The 22670-nt window shown below is 63.4% G+C and overlaps 1 protein-coding gene across 1 annotated transcript; it reads right to left on the bottom strand.

Annotated features, from left to right (window-relative positions):
* Positions 1-60: 60 nt before the first annotated feature.
* On the bottom strand, positions 61-19784 carry KCNQ4 (potassium voltage-gated channel subfamily Q member 4). The gene is made up of 15 exons (XM_066204260.1): positions 19519-19784; positions 11571-11661; positions 10867-10993; positions 9607-9782; positions 8428-8553; positions 8200-8337; positions 7994-8089; positions 7717-7805; positions 6413-6568; positions 5481-5525; positions 3072-3295; positions 2870-2972; positions 2650-2781; positions 2393-2531; positions 61-1866 (listed from the first exon to the last, which is right to left on the bottom strand). The coding sequence occupies exons 1-15, from the start codon at positions 19782-19784 to the stop codon at positions 1648-1650; spliced, it is 2127 nt and encodes a 708-aa protein (XP_066060357.1). The 3' UTR covers positions 61-1647.
* Between the last annotated feature and the right edge of the window lie 2886 nt (positions 19785-22670).

The following is a 22670-nucleotide window of genomic DNA, read 5'->3' as shown; positions in this document are numbered from 1 at the left end:
GCCACCTCTCGGGAGCTTCGGGACACAGACGGCGGCAGGCGGGCGGCCTCTACTCCAAACTTTAATGAAACAAATAAGTTAATCAAGTGAGGTAACTACAGCTGGCTCGGGGGCGGGGGGGGGGGGCTGCGGGGACCAGCCAGCCCCGGGGAAGGGAGAGGGATCCTAAGGGTTAATTCCTGCGTGCGGCTGCGGGCAAAGCTGTCACATGCACCACGGCCACCCACCCAGGGCTGTCCCCTCGTGTCCCACCCCGGGATGAGGGGAGGGGTCCGGGGGGGTGCAGGAGGAGGGTGGGGGGGCTTCAAGCAGCTCTGGCGCGGCCCGCGCTGGCCACATGCACTAACGGGGCGAGGACACGAGCAGGGTCGGGGGTCCCCACTGCCCGGCAAATAGGGGGGGTGTGAATCCCGAACCCCGGAGAGGGGCGGCGAGGGGAGCGGCGGGAGCGGCCCAGGACGGATCCCGGCATTTTGGGGTCACCCCCGAGCCCCCCGCCCCGGAGCCTCGGCTGCAGCCCCAGCCCGGCGCTTTGGCACGACCCCAGGAACCAGCGGTGCGGGGGATTGGGGCAGCGCGGGAGCTGTCGCGGCTCTGCTGTAGGTGACATGCAAGGACACCGCCCTGTCCCCACCAGGCAGGTCCCCTCCGGGTCCGGCCCGTGCTCCCCGGAGCGCAGAGGGGACAGGGACACGGGCAGGGACAAACCGAGCACGGGAGGGAATCCTCTGAGCAGGAGCAGGGTCGCAGAGGGAGGGGACACTCCTTGGGGACAGCGCACCCCTGCCATCCCCACAGCCCCTGCTGGGCTCCCTGCCTCCAGGGCCACCCTCGGGGAGAGGGGATTGTCCCCCTGAGCAGCACAGTCCAGCCCTGGGAGGAGCTGGCAGGGGGTTGCTTATTGCCGATGGCCCCTGGGGTTGCTCTTCCCAGGGGTGTTGCATATTAAGACATTATTGCATAAATATATATATATATATATATATATATCTCCTATATATATATTGCCCTGGGAGCATGCACGGGCAGGCAGAAGGCTCTGCTGTGCTTCTGGAGAGGTGCAGCCTGGGGAGGGGGGACAGTCCCCTGCTCCCCCCACTGGGGACCCCAAGTGACACGGGTAAGACCACCCTGGATCACGCCCCCACACCCCTGCCCTGGCAGCAAGGGGGAGATGGGACCTTGCATAGCTGGTGGTGGCCCCGGCTCAGCTCTGGGGGACCAGGCAGGACCTGTCCTGAGGGCTGGGGATGGAGTTCAAACCAAACCAAACTAAACCCCAGGGGATGGGGCCAGCCCGGAGCATCCCCACTACAGCTGGGGAGCACCCAGGACCACGGAGCTGGGGGGGTGTCATCCCCCAGGAAGCTGGGAACATCCCAGAAACACCCAGGAGCACACCAGGAACATCCCAGGAACACCCCAGGAAAATCCCAGGAGCACCCCAGGAACATCCCATCCCAGGAGCACCCCAGGAGCGTGGGCTGGCCATGCCACAGTGCCGCAGGCACAGCCGTGCCCCCACGAAGGAAGACCCGGTTCAAGCACCACGCCGAGGGACAGCGAGGTGACAACGAGGTGACAACGCCACGCGTCTCCCAGCGGCCCGTGCCGGGCGGGCAGGGTGGCTCCCGCCGCCTTCTGTGCTCAGTCCATGTTGGCGCTGGCCGACCGGGAGATGCTGAGGGTCTGTGCGGACGCGGAGATGTCCTCGGGCTCGGCGGGGCTGTGGTAGTCGGAGGTGATGTCGGGCTCCCCGGGCGGCGCCCGCACCGCCGCCAGGCTGAAGGAGTTCGTGGAGCCCTTGCGGAGGCACTGCGAGTAGAGGCCGAGCAGCAGGTCCAGCTTGTGCTCGATGGATTGTACCTGCCCGGGCAGCAGGGCGGGGCTCAGGCGGGACCACACCCACCGCGGGAGGGGTCGCGGGGTGTTGGATTGCGCTAATTAGTTAGTTCATTTTGCACCGGGCGTTTCTCGGTTGCACTTTGCCATGAACCTTTGCATCCCCTTCACCTGGTACCCCCTACCTGTCCCCTCCCCATTACCTGGTACCCGCTACCTGTCCCCTCCCCTTCACCTGGTACCCCCTATCTCTCCCCTCCCCCTGGGTCAGCCCCCATTGATCAACAGACCCCCCCTCCCCTCGCCCTTTTCCCCCACACACGGGGGGTCTCTCCCTCCTTCCCTCCATGGCCTCCAAGGTGCAGGTTCTGCATTAAAGCTGTGGGACTGTGTCCCGTGAGGTTTAAGGGCGCCTTTTGTCTTTCATTTCTCCCCCGTGGCCCATGGCTAGCCTGGGTTGGACCGCAGCCTTGAGGGAATTTAGGGCACCGGGGGGCTGTGCTCGCCCCTCCCAGGGGACGGTGACATCGGCGGGGTGTCCCCTCCTGACCTGCCGCTCCACTTTGACCACGCGGCCCATCATGCTGAGCTCGTCCACCAGCTCTGCCTCCAGCGCCGGCTTCTCCCCCTTCTCCCGAATTTTCTTGTCCGCAGGGAGCGCCCGGTCCCTGCCCACGATCTGGTCCACGCTGGCAGGGAGGGAAGGGGCAGAGCCCGTCCATCACTCCAAAAGGCTCGGGAACCCGCCAGGGATGGAGCTCTGGGAATGTGGGAGAAACCCCCAGGGTCACCTGCAGGGCACCTCACCGCGTCTGCAGGCTCTTGATCCTGCCCAGCATGTCCAGGTGCCCGGCTGAGTACTGCTCGATGACATCCTTGACGTCGTAGGGACGCAAGGTCTCCTTGAACTTCCTCTTGGCCACCAGGAACTTCAGGATCCTGCAGGGACAGTGGGGCTGGAGGCAGGAACGGGGTGCCCAGGGAGGGCTCTGTGCAGGCCGGGGGACACGGGAGGGGACGGCCTCACCTGACTGCCCGGATGAGGGTCTTCACTGCCGGCATGATGTCCTCGAAGGTCAGGTCACAGGGGGAGCTCCTCTCCTCTCCGCTGTCCTCCGGCGGGCAGTCGGCTGTGGACACCAAGAGCGGGTGGATGGCACACCCCGAGGACTGTCCCCAACCCTGCAGCCCCCCCAGGTGTCCCCAGACCCCGCAGCCCAGGGGCTCACCCTCAGCCGGGGCGCGCGGCTTCAGCCTCAGGGACGCTCGGAACCGGGTGCGGTCGTTGAAGCTCCAGCTTTTCTGCACCTTGGTGGGGCTGGAGGGCTCGGCCACGTCCTCGGGGCTGGGGGAGCGGTGCAGGGGCGGCCCCAGGTGCTGCTGCCGGCGCTGGGAGCTGCCCTGGCGCTGCGAGCTGCCCAGACGCATCCGCTCCTTGATGCCCATCTTGTTGCTGCGCGGGGACAGCGGGAGGGCGGCGTCAGGGCCGTGGGGACAGGGACAGGGACAGGCTCACAGGAGTGGCCGTGGTGAGCTCGCGGAGAGCCCCCGGCAGGTGATGGGCACGAGCCAGGCCAGGAGCAGGGGCAGCTCTGGGGTTGCTCCTTTAAAACCCTTTTTTTTGGTCCCCAGAGCAGAGAAAGGAGGTGACAGACAGGGAGAGAGGGGACAGACAGGCAGGGGACATCCAGCAGAGCCACCTCCGAGCTGAGCAGAGCTCTGCTGCTGCTCCATCCCTGCTGGCAAGGGGTGTCCAAACCCGGCCAAGCTGCTTCATCCTCCTCCTCCAGGCTGCACCTCCCAATCCAGGCTCTGCTCCTGCCCTAACGCGAGCTCTGCTCCCAAACCCAGCTGCAGTTTCGGGTTGGGGGGGAAACACCAGGCATTGTTTATGCAGGACCCACACAAACCCCCCATATTTTGCATGATGAGAGACCCCAAACACAGCCTGAGGGGACACACAGGGAGGGACCCCAAAGCCGGGGAGGACACGGAGCGAATCCCCATCTTGGGCTGCAATGAGAAATGTAACCAAAGGTATTTATTCTGTTCTCATCTGTTGACACCAGCTCAGGAGGTGTTTTTTTTTTTAATCTTCTGTGACCCATTCGTGGTGACTCTGGGAGGGGAACGGGGCGGGTGCCTTCTGTTGATGGGCAGCTGCTCAAACCAGGTGGAAAAGTGTTTCTTTATCCCTTCCAGGCCCCATCCTCCCTCCAGGGGATATCTGCTGTCCATGGGCCATCCAGGCTCACTGCAGGGCTGATACAATCCCATCATCCCATGGGGAGAGGCTCCACCCAGGGGGAGGAGCCCAGCATTCCCGCCTGGATCAAAGCTGGCAATCAGAACACCAGCACAGCCTGTGTGCACTGGATTCCCAGAGGGAGAGCGGACCCATCTCAGCACCACTGGAGCCTTCTCCAGGATCATCTCTGCTCCCACAGAACCACAGCTGGCACTGCAGGAGGATTTATTTGGACTGACACCAACAGCCTGACCAACAGGGGTCAGTCAGGTCATATTCTGACTCTGACAGTGATTTTTTGCCCTACTGCATTTTCATTTTAATTTTCCTAGTAAAGAACTGTTATTCCTATTCCCAGATCTTTGCCTGAGAGCCCCTTAATTTCAAAATGACAGTCATTCAGAGGGAAGGAGTTTCCATTCTCCATTCCAAGGGAAGCTCCAGCTTTCCCTGGCAGACACCTGTCTGTCCAAACCAAGACAATCCCACACCAGCTGCAGGACAGGCTCCATGAAACCCAGGCCTTTGGGGACATTCCTGAATTTCCTCAGCAAGGGCCAGGCAGGGACCCAGGCAGGAGAACCAGGCAGGGATCCAGGCAGGGATCTAAGCAGGGATCCAGGCAGGAGAACCAGGCAGGGATCCAGGCAGGGTCCAGGCAGGGATCTAAGCAGGGATCCCGGCAGGGTCCAGGCAGGGTCTAGGAAGGTCACAGGGCTCCCAGCCCTCCCCCGTGCTGGCAGGGGGGCTCCCACACATCCCACACATCCCGAGGGGGTGGGAAGGGCTGTGTCCCGGGAATCAGGCCGCAGCACACAGTCGGGGTGGGATTTATGGGATTTATCCAGGGGCCGGAGATTGCTGCCAGCAGCCCGCGCTCATCCACGGGAAACTGAGGCAGTAAAGGGACAGTGGGGACAGCCAGCTCCGCCCAGGCCATGCACGGGGACCCCCAGTTCAGCCTCCACCCGCCGTGCCTCGGCCCCAGCCGTGTCCATGCCGCAGGCACGGAGCTCATCCATGCACCCCGAGCTTCCCGGGGCCGGGCAGGACACGGTACCTCCGTCTCCACGTGCCCCACGTCTGCAAGAGCCTCCTCTTACCACTAAAGATGGGGCTGGAGGGGCAGGGCAGAGACACAGGAGAGAAGAGAATCAGCCAGGGCCCGGCGGGGAGCGCAGCGTCCCCGGGCCGCCTCCTTCCCGTCCCCCGCAGCGCCACCGCCAGCGCCACATCCCCGTTTGTGTAGGTCCTGCATAAACACCTGGGCGGTTCCTCGGCTCTGCCAGGTGGATTTTAGGCGCGGTCCCCGAGCCGAGGGACCGTGGTGGGCCCGCAGACCCCGCCGGGCTCTGGGGGGGGGCTCCCCGCGGCCGGGGGCGGGCGTTACCTGAGGCGTAAACACCTGTGGGGCTGCGCGTCCTCCTCATTGCAGCTTGGGGGTGGTGAGGGCACGGCGGGGTTGGGGGGAGGGATGGAGAGGAGGAGGAGGGTGAGCGGGAGAGGGGAGGAGAGAGAGAAGATGAGATGTTATGAGAGGTGATGCTCGAAGGGAGGGATGGGTGGGCTCAGGCCCCCCGAGGGGGGTTCTGTCCTTCCCCTGCCGGTTCCTCGTTGGTCACCGAGCCCAGGGAGGAGCCCCCCGAGCCCTGAACTCACCTGGGGGAGCAGGTCCTGCTCGGCCCCACACCTGCAGCCTCAGCCCTGCTGGTCACGGGGGAAACTGAGGCACCTAACCCTGGCGCTGGCCCCGTGTCCTGGCGGGTGACACGCACTGGTGACACGCTGGGATCTCCTCTCCAGGCAGAGGGGACAAGGGACACGGGGCACAGCAGCCGCCACCAGCAGCAGGACAGCCTCAGCCCCTCTCTCCTCTCCTCGTGGGCACCGGGAGCCACTCCCAGCCCCAGGCCCTGGGATTTGCTCCTTCCCGGGCTCTGGAGTGTGGCCCCACAGCTCCATCCCTCCAGGATGGCACCACTGCCCTTGCCAAGGGGTTTCCTGCCATGCTCAGTCACCCCGTGCCACATGCCGGGCTCACAGACACATAAAAAGGGCAGCGAGGTGACCTCATGAGGGTACAACACCCCAGAGCGTCCCTCTGGAAAAAAACCTGCCCCTTCTGGAGCTGGAATGGGGCCGGGAGCAGCAGCAGGAGCAGGAGGGATGCCCAGCAGGTGTCGGGAGCAGGGTCGGTTTGGGGTGGTGGCACCTCGGGGTCTGGCCTGGCGGTGATGGTGACAGTGACATCTGAGGAGGGCACAGAGGAGCAGAGGAGACAGAGCAGAGAGGAGGGAGAACTCAGGGGCTGCCCCCTCCTACCTTTCCCCTGAGCACACGGCCAGGCTGAAGCTTTTCTGGGCAGGGGTGAAGGAGTGATAGGGCGGTGGGGCTCTCTCAGGCCATTTTTTCACCTCTGAATTCCTAAATTCTCCGTTGCGAACCCGCTGCAAATGCTCAAACATAAGGACCAGCTCTCTGGGGTCGGGGTGAAATAAAAAAAAAAAAAAAGGGGGGGAGAAATTAAAATTCCCGAAGCAAAACGAAACCAGCAAGGTGAGGCTGAGCAGCGCTGGGTCCTCCAGAGTGCAAAACAAAGCAAAACCAGAGCAAAACAAAATAAATTAAAACCAAAAAAATCAGCATTTTTCGTTCAAAAGAGGGTTTCTTAACTGGGGCTGATGGGGCTGGGGAAGGGTCCTGGGACAGGATTCCACAGAAGGAAGGGTTGGACCTGCTGAGGGGGATGGATCAGGCAAGGACAAACCTGGGACGGGGTGGGGACATGGGGACCTGTCACCACCAGATCCTGGGCGCTGCTGGAGCAGCCAGAAGGGGAAAGCTCAGCTCCAGCAGGGATGGAATCTGGCTCTGCGTGAATTCCACTGCAGGGAAAACAGCTCCTGGCACAGCAGGAGGGGCAGCAGGACTCCCAGGGATTCCCAGGATCCGGGGTGATGCTCGGGAAGTTGGGACTGGGGGCTGTGGCTGTTAAAAAGCCTTTGGAAAAACGAGGGATGGGACGGAGGGATGAGTTTGTCACGCGGCCAGAGCAGAGCAGGATACCCAGGCAGAGCAGGCAGGAGGGCAGGGATGCTCACGGAGATGTGGCAAACCCTCAGGATCTGGGAGAGGCATCTGGAAAACCTTTGGGGAGCCTTTGGTCCACGCACAGTGGCAAAATCCCAGGGATGGCAGGAGAGACACGCTGCAGGAATGGGACATGGGGCTCCCACGGGAACCCCCGGTGCCCAGCTGGGTCCCCACTGGAACCAGCTCCTGCCGGGCTGCAGCTCCACCACCGCAGCCGTGGGGCTCCTGGGGCATCATCCCGCTCCCTGTGGCGCTGGAGGAACGCATGGATGGGGTGAGAGGGGATGGGATGGGCGCTGTGAGGATGATGAGGATGAAGGAGGGTCCTTCAGCAGACTCCCGTGCCGGGACGGTGTCGGTGCTGCTCGAGCCCGCCGAGCCCCCGGGGGTTCCACAAGGTCCCACCCGGTTTCCCAGGCTGTTGATCCCCTCGGGGACCCCCCGGGGGTTCCACAAGGTCCCTCCCGGTTTCCCAGGCTGTTGATCCCCTCGGGACCCCCGGGACCCCCCAGCCCTCAGCCCGTCCCGCCTACCTGAAGGCGGGCAGGAGGCTGTCGTAGTAACACCACGTGGCCGTCAGGTAGCCGCGGCTGACATCCGTGGAGTACAGGCGCCAGGCAGCCTGCAGGGCAGCGAAATTCCCGGGAATCGGGATCAATCCGGACGGGACAACCCCTCCATCCATCCTGACCCCCCACAGGCGGCCCAAAGGGTCTCGGTGCCGGGTGTGGGGCCGGGTGTCTTGCAGACCAGCGGACAGCGGAGCATTCCCGGGAAGGGACGGGGCGGGACGGGCCGGCCCTGCCTTACCTGGATCAGGTTGGCCGCCGGAGTCCTCCTCTTCTCAAAGTGCTTCTGCCGATGCTGCTCCTGCACCTTGAGGGCGAAGCCGGAGCCCAGGATCCCCTGGGGACGGGAGGGGACAGGGCCGTGAGTGCCGGGCCCCAGCCAGAGGCGGCTCAGCCCCTTTCCTCCCCTCTTTCAGCAGAGCGCAGCCCTCTCCCGGCCCCACTCACGGCGGGCAGGGCGAAGAAGGAGATGCCGAGCAGGGCGAATCCGGCCGCCAGCATCCTGCCCAGCCACGTCTGCGGCGCCTTGTCCCCGTAGCCGATGGTGGTCAGGGTCACCTGCCCGGGGACACGGCACGGCGGGGCCTGGAGGGCGTTCGCTGCCCCACCACGGCCCCGTCCCACCCTCCTGCTCCCCTCCCGGGGCCGGGGGGGGCTCTGGGGGGCCGAGCTTACCGTGCCCCACCACAGGGAGTCGGCGTAGGTGGCGAACTGGACGTTGGCGTCCTTCTCGGCCAGGTACACCAGGAAGGAGGCGAAGATGAGCACCAGGAAGCCGATGTACCAGGCGGTGATGAGCTCCTGCGGGGCGCAGCGGGGTCAGACACACCCAGGGACGCCTCGGGGGGGGGGACGCGCCTGGGTGACGCCGTTTTACACCACAACGATACGAGACTCCGAGCTTCGGAAGGCTGAAAATGACTCCCTCATTTCTGGGATGTATCTCCCTTTTATACTATTCCACACAGACCAATTCGATTGGTGAAAACAAAGGCAAAACCTCTTCACTCACGCTGGTCAGACCAGAGGGACATCAAGAATTAGTCCCTCTTAGGAAAAGGAATAAATAACAAAGTTAAAGTCACAAAAAAACCCCATTTCTCCTGTTCACAGAAAATTCCTTGGGGAAAAGAATTTCAAAAAAAAACCAAAACAGCTCAGGCGCAGAACCAGGGCTACACCTGGGTAGTCAGGTCCTCCACAGGTCGTGGCAGGGCCACTGGGGACACATTTTGCCCCCAAATGGTGGCATGGAGCCTTTGGGGAGCTCAGGAGCCCTGCAGATTCTTAATTAAAGGAAGAGAGGGAGGCAGGGGGGTGGTCCCGCACTGTGGAGGGTTCTGGTGCTGCGGGAAGGGGACCAGAGCTCCTCCAGACTGTCCCCAGCATCACTGCCACCCTGGGGGACCTGCCAGCAACACCTGGGAAAAAATCCCCAGGAACATCTCTGGGGCTGCTCCCCCCTGGAAATCCCCAGGAACATCTCTGGGGCTGCTCCCCCCTGAGTGCCAGGCCCGGGTGTCGCCCAAAGTTTCCTTGCCTTTTGAGCGTTTGCCTTTTTGTGGTGGAGATTCTCACGCAGCTTCGTGTAAACTACCAATTGTTTACCTACTTCTCCTCTGGGAGGAGTCTCGTGATTGACGGTGATGTTCACCTGCGAGGTCGAAGAAGTGGCAAGACCTGCGCAGCCAACCTTTTGCCCTCTGCAAAAGCACGTATATAAATAAAGCCAAAAAATATTAACACAGAGCTCTCCTGCCTGCCCTTCTGCTGCTTGCCTCGTTCTTCCGCGTCCCTAACAGCGACACCCGGGCCCGGGGGGCCGTCTCAGTCTGTCCCAGAGCTCGTCCTCACCTTGCTGTGGGCGTAGACGACGGAGCCCAGCAGCTTCCAGGTGCCGCCGCGGCGGTCCATGCGCACCATGCGCAGGATCTGCAGGAAGCGCATGCTGCGCAGCGCCGACGTGGCGAAGATGTTGCCCTGCGTGCCCGCGGCGATGACGGCCACCGAGGCGATGAAGACGATGAAATCTGAAGGGGGACAGAGGAGCTCAGGGGGCGCCGCCCGGACTTTGCCCGCTTTCCGGCGTTCGCGTTTTGTTCCCGCGCAGGTTCAAGGAAACAACGTGTGGTTTTTTTAGAATTTATCGCTTTGTTTACGTATTTCTTCTCTGGGAGGAGAAAGGTGACCAATGGTGGTCTTCACCAACGGGGTCAAAGAGGTGGCAACCTATGCAGCCAATCTTGTGCCTTCTGAAAGAATTGTCTATAGGATGGAGTCAGAAAATCAAATAGAGAACTTTCCTGCTGACCTTCCTGCTGCCTGCTTCATTCTTTTGTGTCCCAAAGTGTGACAAGGGGGTGTGGGAGTGATCCCAAATCCCGCTGTCCTTGGATGCTGTCGGAGTCCAGGGCATCCCTCTGGGTGCCCTGGAGGGTCAGGGACCACAGCAGAGATGTCTGAGACCCGAGCAAGAGGGTTTGAATCCTGGCCAGGGGGGCCTGGGCTCTGGCCGGGGGGGTTGGAGACCCTGGCACAGAGCCCAGGAAGACACCACTGGTTTTGATTTCAGTCCATGGGAAAAACTCCCAGCACTGAGAGGAGAATTGCAAGTCACAAAAGTGTGACAGGCAGCAGCGTAGTTTATCACGAGGTGGAAAATTTTGTAGTTTTGGGGTTCTTAGAATGGGGGTAAATGGGGACAAGATGGAGGATTTAGGGTGGTGCCCTTGGTTCCTCTCCTTCTCCCTGCTGTGACGGTGGCACGAAGCAGTTCAAGGGGTTTGGGTCAAAGTAGAAACGACCCTTTTAGCACAGATGACAGGTATTGGTACATAACTGTAAATAAGAGACATAATTATCTGTATAAGAGTACAGTGATGTCCTATCGGCAGGGAGTCACCTCGTGTCCTCACCGCTGTTCAGACCTCGGCCGGGCACGGAGAAAATCGTGCGATACGAAACCACAACCAACGCGAGAAAGATTGAAAAAACAAGACCTTGAAGACTCCGCTTCTTCCTTGCAACGCGACTCGGGGCTTCCAGAGGGAAAAAGACTCTGGACCACCTGAATCTGGGGCGAGAAACCAAACCCAAGGGGCTCCCAGGCCGTACCTATGACGCAGAAGGGTTTCCTGGCGAAGCGGAAGCGGCCGCGCCAGCCACGGTAGCGGCAGCAGCAGCCAGCGGCCCAGACGCGGACGATGTACTCCATGCCGAACACCACGATCATCACGAATTCCTGACGGGGGGGAGTGGGAGAGGGGTGAGAGGGGCAGGGAGAGCGTGGAGGGGCTCAGATTTGAGGGGGTGCGAAGTGAATGGGGCTGAGCGCGGCACGTGGTGTCCCCGAAAGCTGCCGGAGCCGCGCCGGGGGATCGGGAGCCGCAGCCGTCGTCGCTTTCCTCCTCGCCCCGAGCTGGGTCCTTTTCCTCCTCTGTCAGCATTGTCCTCCTCTCCCTCTCGCACAAACAAGCCCCCGTTCTGCTTACTCGCAGGAAAAGTCACAAGGACCTTCCCAATTTAGTCCCCGTCACTCGGGAGAAGTCCCTGCGTCAGCTCTTCCTGACAGTTTGGGGGAAAGTTGCCTTTTTTAGCCCCTCGTGCCCTGCCTCTTCCAGCGGTTGGGACAATGGTGGGACGGGCCACAGATGTGGCACCCACGGCCAGGCCACCCCCCGACGTGCCGTGGGATCGTCAGTGACATCCCGGCTGCTGGTGGGGTCACAGGGGTCCTGCCCGGGGTCTTGCCCGAGTTTTTTAGGGTATAAAATGGGGAAAGGAAATCCGAGCGCCAGCCCCGCTGCTGCATCACTCACCAGGATGAAGAGGCACTCGTTGGCCAGTTTCTGGTGCTCCTGGATGGTGGAGAAGACCGACAGCACCAGGCAGCTGAAGACGAGGAGGAATCTGCAAGGACAGAGTGTCAGTGGGGGCACAGGGACACCCAGGGCACCCCAGCCCCAGTTTTACCCCCACTCACAGCCTGAACCCCCCAGTCAGGTCCTCCGCAGATCGTGACAGGGCCACTGGGGACACATTTTGCCCCCAGATGGTGGCATGGAGCCTTTAGGGAGCTCAGGAGCTGCCCTGGGGCTCGAGGCCAGCTCTGCCGCAGCCCTGCAGATTCTTAATTAAAGGCAGGGAGGGAGGCAGGGGGGTGGTCCCGCACTGTGGAGGGTTGTGGTGCTGCAGGAAGGGGACCAGAGCTCCTCCAGACTGTCCCCAGCATCACTGCCACCCTGGGGGACCTGCCAGCAACACTGGGGAAGTGTCAACACAGTGGAAAAATCCCCAGGAACATCTCTGGGGCTGCTCCTCCCTGAGTGCCCGGCCCAGGCACGAGGGGCTTTGGCCCATTTAAAGTAAGGAGGGGAATTAAAAAAAAAAAAAAAAAAAAAAAAAAAAGAAAGAAAGAAAGGAAGAAAAAGAGAAAGTCGACTCTGAAGCTGAAGCAAATGAAACCTCCAAAAATACATTTTTTTCCCCTGATCCAGCGATTCTAAAAAAGGAAAGCGGAGGGCTTGTGCCACCACCGGCCCACGTGACGGCGAGCCAAGGGCCACTCGCTGCTCTGTCACCACGGCTCTGTGGTGGCACCGGGGGCTCTGGCCACCCTAGGCTGGGTGGCACTGGCACGGCCTGGCTGAGCCCTGGTGGCCCTGGCACCTTGTCCTCGAGCTGGTGGCACCCATCTCACCCCCAGCGCTGTGGTGACAATGTCCAGGAGCCACCAGGGGTGACGCGGGGGGCTCAGGAGCACATTCCCATCTCTTGATGTGCCCGATGTGGAATTTTTGGGCAGAACCAGCTGCCATGGGAGGGGTGAAACCTGTCCCAACACTGGTGGGGAGGCTCCAGGGGACACAGCAGAGAGGGGACAGCGCTCTGTCCCTCAGTGGGACCATCCAGGACCCCTCCCCACTGACCCCACAGCCCTGTGCGGGGCCGGGGGCTCTCAAACCCAGCTCTGGGGGACAGTGTGTCACCTAAAAGGGACAGGTGGGTCTCCTTCTCCCCAAAATGCTGCTGGAGGTGGGACCGACAGGAAAAAAAAATCCCTGGGAATGGGAGAAGGGCTGGATGCAGAGCAAGGAGGAGGGAGAGCTGGAGCCAGGAAGGGGCCAGGGCTGTCACAGCCGTGTCACCACCCTGGTGTCACAACCGTGTCACCACCCTGGACAGCCACAGAGGACGACACCACTCTCCCGGGCACTCCTCACCCTCCAGGCAGAAGGTTGGAGCCGGCTCCTTCTCCCTCTGAATTATTAATTGGGTTTTTTTTTTCCTCGGGCGCAGCAGTTCTGGAATTAACCCCCGCGGGGAATGCGGCACCCCCGCGGCCCGGGCGGGGAGTGAGGAGCCAAACACGGCCCGGGGCCGAGCTCGGAGCTTTGTGCACCATCAGCAATAAAAGATTACCCGGGCAGGATTTAGCAGGCAATTACACGGGCAGCGGAGCACAAAGCAGAGGAGAAGGCAGAAATCTCCCAGCCCGCAGAAGATTTTTGCCCCTCGCATCATCCGGCCAGCAGGGAGGGGGTTCCCCCGTGGCCGGGCACACGTGGGGGACCTGCTGTGGGTGGTCACCCACCGTGATGGGGTGGGGAAACCTCCCAGCCGGCATCCCCCAGGATTTGGGGGGGAGGAATCAGAGGTCCCACGGGGCTGGCTGGGAAAGGAACTTTCTGGGAACACATCACCTGCTTGGAATTAACTAGTAAAGCCTGGGCAGACGCCCCGGCCCGGCCGCGGGCAGTGCTTAAGCGGCTTAGGGAAGGGTCAGGCAGCCAGGGGAGCCAGGAACCGGCATCCCCCCGTCGCTCCCGGGCAGGAATTCCGCTCTCAGCCGCTCCGCCAAGCACCCAGGGGGGTTGTCCACCCTCACCCTGGGGATGTCAAACGAGCCAGGTTCCCGTCCCGATTCGCTGCTCTTCCCACCCGGCAAGAGGAGCTGGAAAACCCAGGGATGCTGGCAGGCAAAGGGAGAGTGGGACAGGAGCTTCAGGGTTCCTCACTGCCCCGCTCCAGGATCCCGGGGGATGGAGGGAGCAGAGGCTGAGCCCGTTCTTCCCCTCTCCTGAATAAAATTCCCATCTCCAACCCCCTCCCTGCCTTTGCCAGCACATGTCACTGCAGGGACACGGGGACAGCACCCAGCAGGAGCAGAGCCCGGCCCCAGCAGTGACGAAACCTCCCCAAAAGAATAATGAAAACCCGGCGGGGAAGGCGAAATCTCCTCAATTAATCTTCATTAGGGCGGGCTTTGCCATCTGCTGCCGCCCTGAGCCGACCGAGGAACAGGTGAGCCGGGAAAGCTGCTGAGCTCAGGGGGAGCGGGGCCAAGTCGGCCTCCCTGGGAGGGCAGGGGGGCACCAGTTGGCTCCCAGTGCCCCCCAGACACCGCTGGGAAAAGAGGCTGCACCCCAAAACAGCCAAAGGAACGGGATCCTCCGAGCTCGTGGGGTGGGATGGGGCTGGAACAGCTCAGCTCTCCTGGGATTTGTCCCCCAGCCCTTGGGACTGGCACGGGGGTGACACCGGCACTGGCAGCGCTGTCCTGGTCCTGCTTTGCCTGAATTCCTGGGATTGGCACAGAGGTGACAGTGGCACTGGCAGAGCTGTTCTGGTCCTGGTTTAACTGGACCCCCAGGATGTCCTGGTTCTGCTCATGCTTTGCCCAAATTCCTGGGATTGGCACAGGGGTGGCACCTCGTGTCCCTGTCCTCGCTTTGCCCAAACCCCTGGGATTGGTGCAGGGGTGACACCTCGTGTCCCTGTCCCCACTTTGATGAACCCCCAGGACTGGCACAGGGGTGACACCTCGTGTCCCTGTCCCCGCTTTGCCCTCTCCCCGCGGGGACGCCCCGGGCCGGGCACAGGCCGTGCCAGCACGGCGATAACTCAGCAGAAGGAAAACACCTCACGGCGCAGGATAAACAGCCCAGCCATGGGATGAGCGAGCAAACACCCTCTGGGAAGGCACAGATCCCTTCCCTGGTGGCATCACAAGGCCTCGGCCCTACCCTCCAGCTGTGCCACGGCTGAAAATTCGGGATTTGCACCAAAGCTGCCGGAGCAGGGACGGGGCTGGCGTTTCCCCCTCCAGGCTCCGCGCGCCGCGAGGTTCAGCTCCGTGTGCAGCTGTATAAACAGCACGTCCCATAAATCCCCGGCCCTCGGCCCCGCAGCCCTCCAGGAGAGGTGGAGCAGGCGGCCGGGGGATATAAATAACCGGGCTGCGGCCGCCCTGTTTGCGCCCGTAACCATGGCACGGAGCGTCCCACGCCGCCCAGGAGAGGAGCAGAAAAGCTCCCAGAGTTTCCCCACGGGCGGGGAAAGCGCGGCCGGAGCCGCACCAGGAAACCCGGCACACGCTCAGAGCCCGGCCCTGACCCCGTTATCAGCGCTGTGGGCTCAGGGCGCTGCTCCCAGAGCTCTCCAGCCTCAGCGGTTGTTCCCAACCCGGGATGTTCCCGGCACGCCGAGGAAGGCTGGAAGCAGAGCTGGGATGTTGAGCCTCTCCTGCACCCCATGGGGTGACACCCAGTGACATCCCACGGAGCATGTGAACCTGGAAATTTGGTGTTTTGGGAGATAAATGTCGCTGGTGGCATCACCCGGCACCCCCCGGGCCTGCCGTGCCCACGGGGAGCACGGTCACAAGGCTCCCGAGGCCGGTGCCAAGAGGCTCACACGGAGCAGCCGGGATAGTTTTGCTCTTGGATCATCTGGCAAGGGCTGGAGTGGAGCGGGGGAAGGAACTGGAGTGTTTTCCGAGGTGCCCCAGCACAGGGATAGGGGCTGCCGCCCTCCCCCAGCACCCACGGGGCGCGGGGACATTCGGGGCACAGGCCCCAGAAGTCGCCCCAAAGCCCCTCAAAGAGTGGAGGGGAGGTTTGGGGTCGCTGCGGGGGGGGACAAAGAACCAAAACCTCTCCCTGCACCCCACTGGGGCACCCAAGGTGGCACCTCCTGCCTTGGGGGGGGGGGGGGGGTCCGGCGGCGGAGGGAAGAGGGGAAAAAGGAAAAAAACCAGCAGGGAAAATAAAATCAATGCACCGGTTCATGTTGCGCCGAAACCGCTTAATTTTATGCCCTGGTGACACCACATGGGGCTGGGGAAAGTGCTGTGCCGGCTTCTCCTCCCGCTGGCATTGCCCCCGCGGCAGCTCCCGTTTCAGCCCCGGGCAAGGTGGCCCTGGGGGCACAGCCCCTGCCCCAAGGGCACAGTCCCTCTGGTTGTGTGCCACCACCCCAGCTGGGGGACACACAGGTGACAGCGAGTTAAAGGCCTGCAAAGAGCTGAATTCAGAGAGGTGGAAGAGCTGAGAGTTAAATCGGAGAGTTGCTTAAGAGTGAAATTCAGGAGGTTTTTCCCAGCTGGCGGTGGAGGGTCAGCACTGAGCAGGGATGGAGTGATCCTCCTGCGGACCATCCAGGGCTCCAGGCCGGGGAATTGCCCCGGGGGTGTTGGCAAGGGCTGGGCACTGACCCTGGTGGCATTCCCGCCATGGCAGGAGGTGTTTTCCCGCTCTCCAGGCACTGCTGGAGGGATGGCACCAGGTCGGGAGTGGCAGAGGTGACAGCCCCATCCTGCCCTCCACACCCGTCTGGAACAGGGATGCTCCAGGAGGGACAGGCTGCCACCACCCCTGGCCCGAGGGGGACACATCCCAGTGCCAGCACCCCACACCACCCAGGATTTACCTCCGGAGGCCGATCCTGCGGGATTTGTGCCTGGCATCCCTCACCCAGTGCCAGGGCTGCCCTGGAGCTGCCACCGCTGCGTCCCCACAGCCACACCAAACACCCAACAGGGACAAGGCTCCTGTCCCTTCCCTGCCTCGGGGAAATTCCCACACGGGAAACAAACCCCGAGGGCAGCGGGCAGGGAGCTGGGCCTGGCACGGGGGCCGCTGCTCCAGGCGGGGGATTGCGGCTGCTCCTGGCTCAGTCCTCCCTGATTCGCTCCAGGTTAAACTGTTCTGGATGGAAACGTTCCTCCAGGGCTGGGAAAAGTGCTGAGCTGAGCTGCCGGCGCACCCAGCGGCCGTTTCATAACCATCAGCACCACTTCCCAGATCCCGGGGGAGCCGCCGGGAATGTGGGGGGCTGGAGGGCGGCCAGGGACAGGCCACGATGGGAACACCTGGAACAGCTGGAATTGGACACCTGGAAAAGGCCGTGGAGCAGCTCCGGGCTGCAGGAAGCCCCCGGCAGGGCAGCCCCTGCCCGCGGGACACGCAGCCCTGCCCGTGCCAAGCCCGCCGCAGCTTTGCCGGGAGCGGGGAAGAGCCTGGCGAGGAGGAGATTGCGAAAAGGAAGTTCTTATTTCGCCTCCTGGCTCTAAAGCCTCTGGCTTAATGCTCCGGGCTCCCTCCCGGATTTGCTCCGTAAGCTCCGCGGCTGGGAACTCTCCTCATTCCAAGCTTTGGTGAGGCCGGCCGGCGCCTCTCTTCATGGTCAGCGTGGGGCTGGAGGCGCTGGGGGAGACCTGGGCACCGCGGATTTCCACCTGCACGGACTCCCCGTGTCCCCGCCATCCCCTTCCCCGGAGCACGGGAGCGTTTAGGGACATCCATGAGACCCCAAAAGCGGCTCCGAGCCCTGCCAGCCCCCAGGGCAGAGGTGCCAGCAGGAGGGAGAGCTGCAGGAATGATGCAGCCACCAAACGGCTGAGCCCGGAGCAGGAGCTGGGATAAGATTTAGGATCAATTCGCCGACAGAAAGAGGCTGAAGTTGGTCAATAAACGCTCCGCGGCTCCGGGGGGGAAGCGCGTCACTTCTCAGCGGGTATTTTAGCAGCTTTCAGCCCTGTCTCGGAGCCAGCCGACCCGGGGGACAGGTCCTTGTCACCAGCACTCGGGCCGGGGGCTCCGTCCCCTCCCATGCCTCGGGGGGGGGGAGAGAAGGGGAGGGGGTAACACCTTCCTCCTCTTTTGTTAAAACCCGGGGATTGCGGCACACAAATCATCCCCGACAACTTCAGCGCCGCTGCAACAGCTTCGCAGCTCCCATCTGCTGCGAGAGAGAGAGAGAGGAGAAAAAAAAAAACCCAACAAAAAAAAAACTTGGAAGAAGCCAGAAATGAGCAACATTACGGGAGAGGCTTCGCAGAACAGATGTCCACACCTTGCACCCACTGCGGCGTCTTCCCACGGGATTCGGGGGGTCCCTGGCAGGACTCTGCCCTGCAGCTGCCTCAGCCCTAAAAATTAAGCGAGCAAGCGAACAGAAAGCCTCCCCAGCAAAGGCTGGAGACTTTTGGCTCCTGCTGCCGGCGGCTGCACATCTCGTGGAACGAAGCCCAGCACCCAGGAGCTGCGGGCCAGGGCTGGGGGAGCTTGGGGGGCTCTGCAAACGGGGCCGCTTGGCCCGCGTGGTTGTTTTGGGGGTAAAAAACTGGGGGGAAGGACGGGTGGAGGGTGCTCAGGGATGGAGATCCCAGATGGGAGACGAGCAGGGGCACGTCTCTTCCACACGCCACGGGTGTCTGTGCCATAAATCCCCGTTGCCTCCCCTGGCGGGGGGTTTGGCCGCCTTTCCCTGCAGGAGCAGCTCTTCCCAGGGTGGGATTTTCCACGCGGGGATTGTGGCTGTGGGAGGTGTGGTAACAAATGGGCCCCGGGCTCGTGTCCCGGCTCCCTGGGGAGCTCAGGTGCCCTCTCATCCAGTGACAAATCCCTGCTGCCAGCTCGATGTGCTAACTTAGGCAAGACCCATTTTCCTGCCTCTTAACGAGCTCCCGCACCCCAGAAACGCCGCAGCCCCGCGGCACCGCTCCAGGCCAGGGGGAAGGAGGCAAAATTTTGGCTCGTGCCCTCACGGGAGGTCTGTGCCCACACCTGGGACAAGCGAGGCAAAGAGGGAAAACACCTCCTGCCCCGCTGTGATGTCCCCAGCAGTGTCCCCAGCAGTGTCACCGGGCCTTGGCTTGGCACAACCCTCCAGAATGGAGCCCCCCCCCCGTGTCCCTGCAGCCCCCAGGTGTTTTGGGGACCCCCCAGCTCCCTGTCACAGCCCCCCCGAGGTAACAACCCCGAGCCCTGAGCTGAGCCCGCGTGCCAAGAGCCGTGGGATGCTCAGAGGCAGCGAGGGAAGCTGGAGCAGCTTAGGAAAACACACGGAGTAGGGAGAGAAGCAGGTGCGCTCCCGGGAGCATCCCTCCGGCCCTGGAGAAGGATTTCCAGGGCTGGGGATCGATGGTGAGCCAGGAAGGGGCGCAGCTCTCGGGGTGCAGCAGGGACACGATCACCCCCGCTGTCCCCATCCCGGCCGGACATGGCTCTGCGGTGGCACTTCTGCCTTGTCCCGGCGCTGCCACAGCTACAGGACAGCAGAGGGTCCCCGGTCCCACCCAGACCTGTCACCCCTCGGGGGTCCTCTGCCTTTGAGGGTCCTCCCACGCTCAGAGACCCCGGCAAGGCGGCACGGTGACGCGGCTCCCCGCGGTGCCACCGGGAAGGGGCTCTGGGCCCCCCCGGAGGTCGAGTCCCACCCCCGGGGCCGCGCTCAGCTCCTCGTACCGGACCCTCCGCCGCGGGACTCGCTCCCTCCGGGTGGCGGCTCCGGCTCCGGCGGCAGGAGCGGCACCGGCGCGTCCCCCGCGCCCGAAGGCGGCGGAGAAACTTCCCGGTGGAGCCCCGCGGCGCTGCCCCGGTACCCCCGGTGCTCCTCGGCCGGCAGCGCCCGCTCCCCCGCCGCCCCGGGAGCCAGCGGGCAGCCGCCGGGGGCTGCGCGTCCCCGCCGGTGGCCGGTACTCACATGAAGACGTGGTAGATGAAAGCCCAGCCGCGGGGCCGCTCCAGCACGTTGTACAGGCAGTTCTGCAGGCGGCGGCGGCAGCAGCGCGGGGCCCCGGCGGGGCGGGGAGCGGCCCCGGGGCGCGGCCCCGCCAGCAGCCCCAGGCGGCGGGCAGGGGGAGGCGGCGGCGGCGGGGGGGGGGTCCCGCTGCCGGGGGTCCCCGAGCCCTCGGTCCGCACCGCCGTCAGCGCCGCCCGCCGCTCCCCGCCCGCCGCCGCCCCGGCCATGGCCGCCCCGCTCAGGCCGCCGCCCGCCGCATGGCCCCGGCCGCCGCGGGACCCCCGAGCGCAGCCCGGGGCCGCTCCCGGGGCCACCTGCCTTTAGCTGCCCGCCGCCGCCGCCGGGCCCTCCCCCGCCGCCGCCCCGCCGGCCCGGCCCGCCCCGCCGTACCTGGCCCCCGCCCCCGGGGCTCCGCCGGACGGGGCGGGCCGGGAGAGCGCCGTGCGGGGCGGGTGGAGGGCATGGGGCGGCGGGTGGGCTGTTGTCACCGCTGGGCTGGACACGGGACCCTGCTGGGGACGGGGAGAGTGCTGGGGCATCCCGCGGGTGAGGATCCCGCAGCGCATCCCGACTGCATCCCAATCCACGTCCTGCACGGAGTCCCGACTGCACCCCAAATGCATCTCGAACTGCACCCCACACCGCATCCCAAATGCATCTCGAACTGCACCCCATACCGCATCCCAAATGCATCCCGAACTGCACCCCACATCGCATCCCAAATTCATCCCAAACTGCACCCCACACCGCATCCCCAACAGAGTCACATCTCAAACCACATCCCAGCTTCGTCCCACACCACATCCCAAATCGAATTGCATCTCAAACCACGTCACTTCCTCCTAGACCTCATCCCAAACTGCATCTCAAATTGGATCCCACACTACATCCCAGACAGAGGGTGTGGAGCATTCCTGGAGGGGATGGAGCATTCCTGGAGGGAATGGAGCATCCCTGGAGGGGATGGAGCATCCCTGGAGGGGATGGAGCATTCCTGGAGGAGATGGAGCATCCCTGGAGGGAATGGAGAATCCCACCCTCACCCATCCTCCGCAGACTCAGCCCCGAGCCGGGCTCCAAGCGTTTCCCAACCAACACCAACACCTCTCAACCTCCCACCAACACTCACAGCTGGGAACTGAGGCAGGGGACTGGGAATTCCCTTCCCAACCTGGATCCGTGTGCTCTCGTGTGCTCTCGCACCTTTGGAGAATCCAAATGCCACCCCCCCCAACCCCTCCAGAGCAGAGAGGAAGTTCAGGGTTTTGGGCAGTGAATTATTTAGTGGCAGGCAGAGATCCTGGCAGAGCCTGGGCCCTCGTGAGCACTGCGGGATTTAGGAGGTCTCGGGAATCTCACACAATAAATAGACAGTTTTATTTCCACGGAGGAACTGGGGCTGTTAAACCCGCAACTCCCCTCCAAGGATGCCACAAAAACCCCACACACAGACGGGACAAGAGGCTGAAATCCTGCAAATCCAAACGAAATTCTCCCCTCCATCCATCCCTAACTCCTGCATCCCCCCAAAAATGCTTCCTGGAGCATCCCCCGGCTCGTCTGGCCCCTCTCCCAGCGGGAGCACCCTGACCTTCATCCCGCTGCCTTTGGAGCAGCACATTCCCCTGGCCGGAGGTTTAGGTTTCACCTGGGATTGATTAAAACCTCGGGGAGCTGCGGAGGGGGCAGGGTTGAGGTGACCTGGAAAGGACTCGGGTGTTGAAGGGGCAGGTGGGAATTGGGTTGTTCCCGGGGCTGGGGGTCACCACACGCTGTGGGCAGGTCCCGTTCGCACCTTGTCACCTGCCCAGACCCTGGGAATCTCCATCGATCTGGGAGCTGGGAGCTTTTGGGACGGAGCCAGGCACTCTGAATCAACATGGCACCAACCCATCCGTCAGAAGCCCCGGAGGTTTTGGGAAGGCATCCCAGGATTTGGTGACTTTGCCCCGCACCTGCTCGGCTTCGGGGGTCCCACAGAGCCACCCGTGCGCCCTGCCCTGATGAGACTCGAACGAGGATTCCAGAGGCCGGGAATGGCGAGGCCGCTGTGCTCGGAGCCTGCTGCCCTCTCGGGATTGCAGCTCAAGTTCCTGGCACGGCCCGCCGGCCAGGATTTGCATCCACAGGATTTCCAGTAAGTTTTGCAGGCTTGGAATGCAGCTGCAGAGCTGCGGGGCTGGGGACAGCGGCTGTGGGACCGGGGACAGCCGGGAGCCCTCACAGGGACACAGGGAGCGGGGCAAAGCACCAGTTTGCCTCCTCTGATGGGGGATATTTGGGGGACACCGTGGAGGGGAGGATTCATCCTTGTGAGCGGGGGGAGCCCGGCGGCGGTGATGGGATGGGCAGAGGTGGGGACGGCGGCCTCGGGGGTGGCAATGTCGCGGTGGGGCGAGCGCTGGTGACAGCGGTGACAGCGGCGCGGGGAGCGGGGAGGGCAGCGCAGCACCTGCTCCAGCCGGAGGCTTGGCCGCATCCCAGGGCCATTAACTCCTGGCACCGCTCGCTGGGACAAACCAGCCCTGGGATAACCCGGGCTCCTCCTGTGGGATGGCAAACTCCCCGGGCAGGGGACTGGGGGCTGCTCTGCCCCAAAGCCACCCCACAGCCCGATCCTGCGCTGTCCCCGGGCTGGGAGTGACTCCGGCGGCACCGCCCGGAGCGGCCCCGCTCTGCCCCGGCGGGGAGCGGGACGGGGCAGGGGCTCGGCTCCTCTCCCCAGCTCCGGAGGCGAGGGAGGAAGGATGGATGAGGCTGCCGGGAGCTCCCGGGCTCGCCAGCGCCGGCACAGTTCCCAGCCAAACCCCTCCAGCCGTGCCGGGTCCCGCGGAGATGTAGCAGAGCGGGCAAGAGCCTGAGCTGGTCCCCAAGGGAACGGGACTTGGGTGGCTCCAGAGCCGTCACCAGGAGCGCCTTTCCCTACTCCAGTGTCCCTCTGGGGTCCTGGACCCACAGCGGCAGCGTGACCTTCACCGCAGTGAGTTTTCCTTGGGAAAGGGTGGTCGGAGGTGACAGCCCTGGAGGGGGGAGAGCAGCCCTGGAGGGGGGACAGCAGCCCTGGGGAAGGGACAGCAGCCCTGGGGAAGGGACAGCAGCCCTGGGGAAGGGAC

This window comes from Chamaea fasciata, unplaced genomic scaffold (genome assembly GCF_029207755.1).
Source record: "Chamaea fasciata isolate MVZ Bird 193981 ecotype frontalis unplaced genomic scaffold, bChaFas1.0.hap1 SCAF_26, whole genome shotgun sequence".
In the NCBI taxonomy this organism is placed as follows: Eukaryota; Metazoa; Chordata; class Aves; order Passeriformes; family Sylviidae; genus Chamaea; species Chamaea fasciata.
Note: the sequence above shows the minus strand (reverse complement) of the source record. Positions and strands in the feature narration are given on the sequence as shown.

Excerpts from the sequence above, each read along its gene's own strand:
- KCNQ4 (XM_066204260.1), bottom strand. The coding sequence starts at position 19,784 with ATGGCCGGGGCGGCGGCGGGCGGGGAGCGGCGGGCGGCGCTGACGGCG. Across the intron at positions 9,783-10,866 it reads GAAACCCTTCTGCGTCATAG|ATTTCATCGTCTTCATCGCC; the intron begins GTACGGCCTGGG and ends GTCCCCCTTCAG. Across the intron at positions 2,532-2,649 it reads ATCAAGAGCCTGCAGACGCG|CGTGGACCAGATCGTGGGCA; the intron begins GTGAGGTGCCCT and ends CCTCCCTGCCAG.